This window comes from Megalobrama amblycephala, linkage group LG18, assembly GCF_018812025.1.
Source record: "Megalobrama amblycephala isolate DHTTF-2021 linkage group LG18, ASM1881202v1, whole genome shotgun sequence".
Lineage (NCBI taxonomy): Eukaryota > Metazoa > Chordata > Actinopteri > Cypriniformes > Xenocyprididae > Megalobrama > Megalobrama amblycephala.
Genome location: NC_063061.1, coordinates 38,108,099 through 38,117,861, shown reverse-complemented (window position 1 = coordinate 38,117,861; position 9,763 = coordinate 38,108,099). Strand labels below are relative to the sequence as shown.

The following is a 9,763-nucleotide window of genomic DNA, read 5'->3' as shown; positions in this document are numbered from 1 at the left end:
ATATTACCACTACATATTAGAACTGCTTCTACATTAGCTTAATTTAAATTCATGATTAAAATTCATCTTTTCTCTTGTGCTTTTAATTTTTCATAATTCTATTGTGTTTCCTGTTTTTATTTTTGTTTTTTACTGTCATGTACAACACTTTGGCCAACCATGGTTGATTTTAAATGTGCCTTTTAAATAAAATTTGATTTGATTTAAATAAAAAAAAATAGATTTCAGAAAAAAAGAGACTTTTCAGCTGGCTAAACTTAGAAATGAAAGTTCACCTGCTGCCTTAAAATTGTGAGTTAACTCAACTTGTAGATAACCTTTGTTTCAACTCAAAAATAGTCAAGACAACAATAAGTTAAGTTAAAAATTAAAGTTAAAGTAATCCATTGTCTTGACTATTTGTAAGTTGAAGCAAAGGTTATCTTCAAATTGAGTTAACTTATGTTTAGTTAACTCACATTTTTAAGGCAGCAGATGAACTTTCATTTCTAAGATTAACCAGCTGAAAATGTTTTACAGTGAAAAGTGTGTGAAAGGATTACAACATTGATGTAATTATGTTAAAGGTGCAGTATGTAAGAATTCTGTCCGCTAGAGGTCGTTAGAGGCCTATTCAAAACAAAGGCGTAGCTTGATGACGCCAAGTTTGAGTGCGGAATCTTGGGACATGTGGTCTCCATCTCAACGGATGGTGCAAAAGAACTGGGATAGAACTCAGGAAAAAATCATGTTCATGGATGCGATTATTAACGTTACTGTAGTATGAAGCAGAGCAGAACCGAGTGTTGTGGAGCTGAACGAGGAGCTGGAGTGATTGTGCAACACACAACTCACAAGCAGTGGGACTTTTATTATGCCACAGTTGCCGGTGTCGCTTCCGCTTTTCAGGTCATGAGTATGAGGTAACACAGCTCTGTTCCTCATATTAGATACATTTGAGTGTGTTGAAAATGTTGATGAAAATGATGTTATAATGTTACTCTGTGCGTTCGCTCTGCGGCTGCTGTGAGACACTGTTACACACTGCAGTTTTAGAATATAATATTAAATGCTGGATGGCTTGTGTTGATAAATGGCATGCAATTAATTTTAAAACGTATTGTATGATGGAGAAAATGCTGTATTACTGTTACTAAAAATAAAGCTGCATCTGATTATGCTATGTTAGCTACTTGACAAAATAGTGTTTTTCTCTGAGGCGTGGTAAAGCATGAAAATTAGATTTAAGCAATAAGACTAAACGTGTTGAGCTATATAACAACAATTTGTTTTCTGTCTATAAATATATCAAAACAGTTGTTCCCTTGTCTTTTAAAACGTGTAACATATTAAAGCGTCTCCGTTCTACAAAATAAAACCGGAAACCGAGGGTAATGCGGGTATGACGCAATTGACAGGCGACTCCTCACACGTCCCGGAGCCTTGGGTAAAACTGCAATTTTCCTCACGATTTACAATTAGTTGGAAACATTTGGGATATTGTACTCAAGTGAACAAAATATATAACACTGGCCTAGTGGTTTTTGAATATTTTACTGCAAAAACCTTACATATTGTGCCTTTAACATTTCAGTTGTATTTTCTTCACATCCTCATTTGTTCATTTATTTTCTTCACTAAACTTTTGACACCTGGGAACTGAATCTCACAATTTTGTGTGGGTGGTGGGGGTTCTCCAGCTCTGTTAAAATTGTGTAAAATGGGTGGCGGTGTGGGTGGGAGTGGGGATGGTGATGGTGGGGGGGCTCCTGCTCTGTTGAAATTGTGTAAAATGGGTTTGAGTGTGGGTGGGAGTGGAGATGGTGATGGTCGGGGGGCTCCAGCTCTGTTGAAATTGTGTAAAATGGGTTTGGGTGCTCCCCCTTTGTTGAAATTGCGTGGTGGGAGTGGGGGCCTATATGCATGTGTGTTGACATCCGAGGCTAAAAAGAGAGGACAGATACACACTTATTCACACATACAAGGTGAATAACCATAGACATCATTGACGTGTTCTGATACACACTTACTTTTCATGTTGTCCTGCATCTTCTGCAACACAGTGAGCTTTAGGTTGCTCAGGTGTTTCGGGACACTGATCATCTCTGTAATATTCTGTGGATCCGGCAGTTTAATCTGAGCTCTGGAAAACATTCAGGAGTCAACGATTCTGCTGATTCAGAACCACAGAAAAGATCAACCAGAAATAAAAACACAAACCTTTGCAATGTGCTCTTAAAGTTCTGTAATGAAAATAACATCATTCAGCAAAACTGAATTTGGTTTTCATATTTTGAAAATGACATTCATGTTACCACAGAATAATGAAGATGCATTGACACCTGCAGGAATGACACATCTTCAGCCTTCATCTGCTTCTCTATGTCTCTGATTGTGTTTGTGAGAGATGAAATCTGTTTGGTCGTCTCTTCAATCTTCTGCTTTATCTTCTGACTCTTCTGCTTCTCTTCTTCTCTCAGCGCTTTTATTCTGGCTGCTTCTTCTTTGCGTAGAAACTGGTGAAGTTTCTCAAACTCCCTATTTATTTGAATCTCTGTGTCTTGAGTCTGAATCTGAAATTAAAGACATTTTTACACAACAATATAAAGGATAAACTAAATCTGTATCAATACACACATTTCTAGAATTGCTTAAATCACTGTTTATTTCAAACCTTAATTTGTTGAGCAGTTTGATCCAAAGTCTGTTTAAAATTCATAAATATTCTCAGTTTCTTCTGTAAGTGTCCCAGTGAATATCCAAGTTCCTTCTGAAAGCAAAATAAAAATAGTGTCTTGCCGTTCTTTTGTTGATATTTTATTATTTTATATAGTACAGCTGACTGATGCACACAAATGCACTCTCTGTTTTATAACTTAAAGGTATGTAATGCATGTTACAAAATTTAAATGATTAGTCAATACATCTTTCTCAATGCATCCTTCTTCCAAAATGTGTTTTTGTCTTACCCTAATTCACTATGGTAAGTGTTTATATTTTAGACCTATCGGGATGGTTTTTGCAACAAATTGCGTACATATGTCACTTACCCAGGTGTGTCTGGTCAAAGCTGTAAATAGTTTTTATCTCCTTCCCCTCTGTGCCATTTTCTTTATTATTATTATTATTATTATTATTATTATTATTATTCAGGGTGCCAATTTCCACTTTGAAGGCCCAGAGAGGTAGTAAAGACATTGTTAAATAGTCAATGTGACTACAATATTTTAACTAGTGCTGGGCGGTATGACCAAAAATCTGTATCATGGGTTTTTTTAAGATTCTGGTGGTTTCACGGTATATCACGTTTTTTTTTCTTTCTTTTTTTTTTTTTTTTTGGCATATTTTACTGTCAGGAGTACAAGGAATACATTATATAAACATAGTAAGAACAAATAAAAATTCAATCAAATCAGTTCAGTTAATAAAGCTAACAATTTAGTTTAAAACAATCATTAATTTAATTAAATTAATAATATTAATAAGTAGGCTACATTTTTACTGTGCAATATCTGTCATTTCAACGAAGACCTACGGTGTAATTATTATTATTATTATAATTATTATTATTATTAGGCTATTATCTCTATTAATCGAAGTACACTCAATTGTACAATAGTATATTTCTGTTATTTCATGTTATACCGAACTTTTATTTTGACAGGATTGTGGAGACGTTTGACTTCCTGTGTATATAATTGACAAATATCGATAGTTTTATCAAATTAAACAGCATGAATGTTCTTAAAAATACTCTAAGAGCAGCTCTGCAGATGAAGTTCATGTATAGTGAGTGAGACAGCAGACACTGAAATCATCGCGATCATCACGTGTGCATCAGTATGTAGTAGATGAAAATGCTGCGCTCTTTCATACAGACTTCAGATTTCAATAGCAGTAATTTTTAGCTTTAATATTCACAGACACTAGTCCGTATCGATATCCGATTCATTGTAAAACATTCCACTTAATGCAGTAAGTTCTATTTGTGACTGGATTCTGTGATTTCATCCATTTTCTGCATCGCGGAAATCATTTGGCTCTGCATGCGCAGTATTAAAGAGTTTGTTTTTTGAGTTATTTATTGTTGTGTAATAAAGTTGTTTCCAATAGTGTAAGAAGGGTATGCAGTTAATAGAAGTCCACGCTCTATGCACTCTACATTGCTCTTCATGGCCACTGAATAGAGACAGCAGCTGTTTCAGCTACACCAGTATGGCGGTTTTTGAAAAATTCATATCGGTCTCGAAATTGAAACCGGTATACCATATGAACTGGTATACCGCCCAGCACTAGTTTCAACCTAAATGTTATGAAGCGACGAGAATACTTATTGTGAACAAAAAACAAAACAATAACCACTTCATTCAACAATTTCTGAGTCAGCTGACGCTGTTGTTGAAGTAAACAGTGCAGCACTTCAGGGTTCTACATCAGAATGACTACAGTATCGAAACATTAAAAACTGTAACTGGTTAAAATTTATAGACATTTTAATAATGAAATCATTTACCTGTTGAGAGTGTGTCATGATCATTACTGGGAGTGCCCTTGTCTGCCACTAGAGGGCACTCCAAACTGGACTTTTGGTTTTCATCATTTGAACTACAATTCCCATAACCCACTTCCCGGACTCATTATCCCGTTCATTGCACCCAGCTGTTTTGTGTTTGTTCATAAGTGTCTGTCTATTTATTCCTGGTTTGTTTTTTGCTTTTGTTATGGTGTTTTCATGGATGTTTCTGGTTTTCTTTGTGTTTTTCTTGTTTTTTGTATTTCTGGATTACTCCATTAAAGCTGCACATGGATCCTACCTTCTCGTCTCTGTGCAATCCGTGACAGAGTGTGTAGCCAGTCTATGTAATTAGATGGCTGAGCTCCAGAAAATCAGTAATGTGGTGGCTGACAGTTACAGATTTAAAAAACAAAAAGGTGGGAATAAATAACCATTTCAGCATATAAAGGGTTCTTTAACAAAACACAAGCAGTGCTGGGTAGTATACCGGTTTCAATTTCGAGACTGATGTCTACGGTTACGCCCACTAAGTGGCAGAAAGACTAAGCGGCAGCATTGGTTTTCAGCGTGAATGCACACCGCGAAAAACACACAAAACACATCCAAAACGGGAAAGAGCTGTGCTGTTGACTGTACAAATGAAGAGTTTGGTTCCAAAACGCAATAACTCCATTTTGATTAATTTGATTAAAAAGGTGTTTTCTTTACCAAGTGGCAAGATGAAAACAACTATTTTCTGTTTCAAACTTTCACATAGCATCTTTTGGTTAAAAAAACATTAAAAATTCAAAAAAGTTTTATTATAAAAACATATTTATTCCCCAAAATGCAATAAATCCATGACACTTTTTTTTTTCAAAATGCAATTTATCCATCAATATAAAAGTTATTTTTCAAATTGAAAATACACAACAAAGTAAGTTGATTCACATATGACAGAGTCTAAACTTTGCCAATATTTCTTATATACAGGCATTTTACTAATAAAAGTCTACATTCAGCCCTCGCTCCCAAAATGAATTCAACGGGTCATCTTGTTAATGTTATAAATTATTTGTCATTACCGATTAAAGAGTATCTGGCGCCACCGCACGGTTAAATAAACACGTTTGCCTAGTACATTGGCATTAAAGGATCTCTTCTTCTTCTCCTCTATTAGAATTCCAGCAGTGTAGACACTGCTAAGCGTATTACTGCCCTCCACAGGTCAAAGTTTGAACTAATTTTTATATGCAATATGCTAGTTCAATAGTATATAACAATTAGTTCAAACTTTGACCTGTTGAGGGCAGTATTACGCTTAGCAGTGTCTACACTGCCAGAATTCTAATAGAGGAGAAGAAGAAGAGAGCTAGTTCAATATGAGCATTTATGATTAAAACATATATAATTTTCAATTTTTTTCAGAAAATGAGCGATGGTTTCACTAGATAAGTCCCTTATTTCTCATCTGGGATCATGTTGAACAATTTGAAGCTGCACTGAAACTAATTTTGACCTTCAACTGTTTGGTGCCCATTGAAGTCCACTATAAGGAGAAAAATCCTGGAATGTTTTCATCAAAAACTTTAATTTCTTTTAGACTGAAGAAAGAAAGACATGGACATCTTGGATGACATGGGGGTTCGTAAATTATCAGGAAAAGTTTATTTAAAAGTGGACTAATCCTTTAAAAACGTCTTTTTAAAAAAAGCCTTCGATGTTTACAGTGGGTGGAATGGAGCGCTGTGATTGGTTGAGCGGATATATCGCATTCTGCAGAGAAAGGAGACTGGCGTTTGTCGCGTTTTGGAAAGAAAGGGAGAAAACATGACAGAATAACACGACGGATATCGCATTTTGCGCAAAATTAATAAATGACTTTTCAATATCGACCACATACAATACTGATTTTGGCGGAAACACTTTTTTTTAAAATGGCGTTTATCGCGTTTTGGAACCAAACTCTTCAAATAGATCTGTCTTAAAATCTGAGGTATATTTTTTACAGACTGACGAAAGCTACAGAAAAAAAGAAGCAAATGGATCAATGCAATTCACATAACAACTGGATTCCAGGCAGAGAAACATGGATTTGCAGTTATCATTTTGTGTCAAAATGTTGGATTTTGCAGTAAAATCATACCCTATATATTGTATTGTTATATATTGTGTTGACAACTGATCAATTAAATATTTACCATCTCATATTCTGCATAATTGGGTGTTTTTAAATAAACACTGACAAAAAAAAGTTTTAGGGCTGGACAATATGACAATATATAACATTGATATAAGTGATCACTCTGATTTAGACCTACCTATATTGTAGTTATATATGGCTTTCATTGGCAGATTTACTTTATATATTTCCCCGGCGTCGAAATCAGGCACATATAATGTCAGGAAACTCGACTCCTGGCTGCATGCAATATCCATGGATTAGGTTTCTTTGACATGTCATAAGGAACCATTTCGATCCCAACCTTTAGTGTAATCGTTAGCTTTACTCACATTTTCGCAGTTCCCCCTATTAAATCCAGTCATGCAGCAGGTTCTTTTGCCTCTCAGTCCATCTGAGGGTGTTCTGGCGGGAAAAGTCAGCAGGGGCTGGCATCGATGCATACCCTCTATTTTTCAAAAACCTCCATACCGGTGCGTAGCTGAAACACCTGCTGTCTCTAATCAATGAAGCTTAATGTAGAGCGTACAGAAAGCGGACCTCTATTAAACTGCATACCCTTCTTACACTAATGGAAACAATTTAATAACACAACAATAAATAACTCCCAACTAACTCTCTTTAATACTGCAAATACCATGTAGAGCCATAAGATTTCCGCGATGCAGAAAACACGGATGAAATCACTGAATCCAGTCACAAATAGAACTTACTGTCAATTTGGCAATTTTTGGATGAATAAATCAAAAGTATGGCTGTACACTGAATCAGATATCGATACGGAATAGAGTATTGTGAATATTAAAGCTAAAAAATGCTGCTGTTGAAATCTGAAAGGTCAAAATAAAGGTCCATTTAAAAAAAAGAAAAAAAAAGTGATACAGATTTATGGCAGCACTAGTTCTAAGTACAGCTGTTACTATGAGTAAAGAACCATCATCTTTTTTTTAGAGTCTGTGTATGGTTGAGCTCCAGGAAACCAGTAATGATGTGGCTTTGACAGTTACAGATTTGAAAAACAAAAAGGCGGGAATAAAGAACACTAAACACAAAGAACCATTTCAGCATATAAAGGGCTCTTCAAGACGTTTTTTTTTTTTTTTTTTGTAGTGTACCTTTATTCTCTTAATACAATTAAACTAAGAAAAGTGTAATTTTTCAAGTCGGAACAAAATGCTTTGAGTGGGTTTAAAAGAGTAAGCCTAAACTTGAAAGAGGAAGCTCGCTGATATAGTTTTACAAGATATTTGTGAATAAATTCAGTAATTATATTATAAATATTTTTGTCAGTGTGAAAATATCTGTCCGTTTATGTTTAATCGTTAAATAAAATGTTTTAAACATCATTTATCTGACCTTATTGTCCATCGCAACTTCGTCGACAGGACAGAATCTGTGGTTGGAGTGTTTTCTGGAGTCTCGACACACCAAACACACGAGCTGTTGATCATCCAGACAGAAGAGTTTGAGCTTCTCATTGTGATCGCTGCAGACTCCAGATGGAGATTTCTGTATTCTCTCTTGTTGGTAGGTTTCACACAGGTTCCGCAAAGCCAAATTTAATTGAGGATGTTTGTGTGAAGATTCTTTTCTGCAAACTGGACATGTTTTAGATGAATTCTTTCTCCAAAACCTCTGAATACAATGTTCACAGAAACTGTGACTACAGGACAGAACGACAGGATTTCTAAAAATATCTAAGCACACTGGACAAGACAAATCCTCCTCAAAAAAAGAACTAGATGCCATTCTTCCAAGTCACTTAAAAATTTCACTTTCAGCCAGGCAAAAACTCTCAGCAGTCTGTTTTATATCAACAAAGCTTTACATCCACAGCCAGTCCTCCAAAAATGTGTGTTAGACCAGTCTGAAGGGAGAGACAAAAGCCTGAGGTGGAGAATATCAGTATCGTCAATCAGCAGAGAGGAGCCGAGAGTAAGTCGGTTCGTGCTATGCAAGCAGAAAGTTCTTCTTTCCGGTGACTGGGGAGTGACTTCGCCTCTGACAGGAAACAGGTCTTACGTATAGCATTGCTTGAAAGGGACCCTAGTCCTTTAGTAAGATACAGAAAAATAAAACAGAGAGATAGACAAATAGTACATTCCCACATTCCCCCCTACATTTTATTAATGTGTTTAGTCAAAATGTCTTCTACAAATAGATTTCCATTTTGTATTTGTTTGGCTCAGGCTGTATAGGAGTTTAGCCATGAGTAACATTATTTCATTGATCTTTTGTATCTGTTGCTGTACACAACTCAATGCATGGTGCCATCAAACTTAAGCAAACACACATTATTATCACCGGGATTGCCATTTGAATTATACTACCCACCCTCCTAGTAACCAAAACTCCACTCAGTGACCACCCTCTCTCAGCACTGGCAGCTAACTCATTCAGCACTTTCTCATTGCTCTCTTGTATTTAAGCTCCAGTGCTTCTGTTCTAATGGGTCCGGTCTCATCTATAGTTGACGGTACTTACATTGCCTGCCTTTGTCAATGTTACTTTGTGTGGATTATTCATTAAAGACCTACTGTAGCATCTCATCTTCTTCCCTGTGATATAAAGTCTTAAATGTTTTTTTTTTTTTTTTTGTGACTGGGTATGTTTAAGCATAATGTAATAAAAAAACCATCTTATTCCTATCCTTTCACTTCCTCTAATCCCTCTCTATTGTAGCTTAGGATGATCTGAGCACTGCCTATAACTCGTATTATGAGCACTTCTTGTCTATTTGCCTCGTCATGACGACTCGCTTGTTGTATTCCTCACTTGTAAGTCGCTTTGGATAAAAGCGTCTGCCAAATGAATAAATGTAAATGTAAATGTAAATGTAATAAAAAAAAAAATCTAACAATATGGATCATTAATTCAATATTTCTACACTGTAAATTATTTCTGTTGTTTTCACAGTAATATATCGTGTTCTCAACAATTCCCTGTAGAATCTGAGTACAGTTACTGTAGATTGTCATTTACACAGCATTATTACTGTATTCTTAACAGTTTCAAACTGTATAAGCTGTGTACAGTAGGCTATGTTACTGTAGATTAATGCATTCTGGGAAATATTAGCCAACTGTAAATCTAAATACAGTACTAAA

The 9,763-nt window shown here is 35.6% G+C and overlaps 1 protein-coding gene across 1 annotated transcript; it reads right to left on the bottom strand.

Annotated features, from left to right (window-relative positions):
• Positions 1 to 1,497: 1,497 nt before the first annotated feature.
• On the bottom strand, positions 1,498 to 8,967 carry LOC125252151 (E3 ubiquitin-protein ligase TRIM35-like). The gene is made up of 6 exons (XM_048165222.1): positions 8,013 to 8,967; positions 2,654 to 2,749; positions 2,322 to 2,552; positions 2,200 to 2,222; positions 2,010 to 2,122; positions 1,498 to 1,922 (listed from the first exon to the last, which is right to left on the bottom strand). The coding sequence occupies exons 1-6, from the start codon at positions 8,403 to 8,405 to the stop codon at positions 1,585 to 1,587; spliced, it is 1,194 nt and encodes a 397-aa protein (XP_048021179.1). The 5' UTR covers positions 8,406 to 8,967; the 3' UTR covers positions 1,498 to 1,584.
• Positions 8,968 to 9,763: the final 796 nt, after the last annotated feature.

Bases quoted from the DNA above. Each gene is read 5' to 3' on its own strand.
- LOC125252151 (XM_048165222.1), bottom strand. From the start codon at position 8,405: ATGGCATCTAGTTCTTTTTTTGAGGAGGATTTGTCTTGTCCAGTGTGC. The intron at 2,223-2,321 runs GTGTCAATGCAT...TTTTCATTACAG, and splicing joins AAGATGTGTCATTCCTGCAG to AACTTTAAGAGCACATTGCA. The intron at 1,923-2,009 runs GTAAGTGTGTAT...CTCTCTTTTTAG, and splicing joins GATGCAGGACAACATGAAAA to CCTCGGATGTCAACACACAT.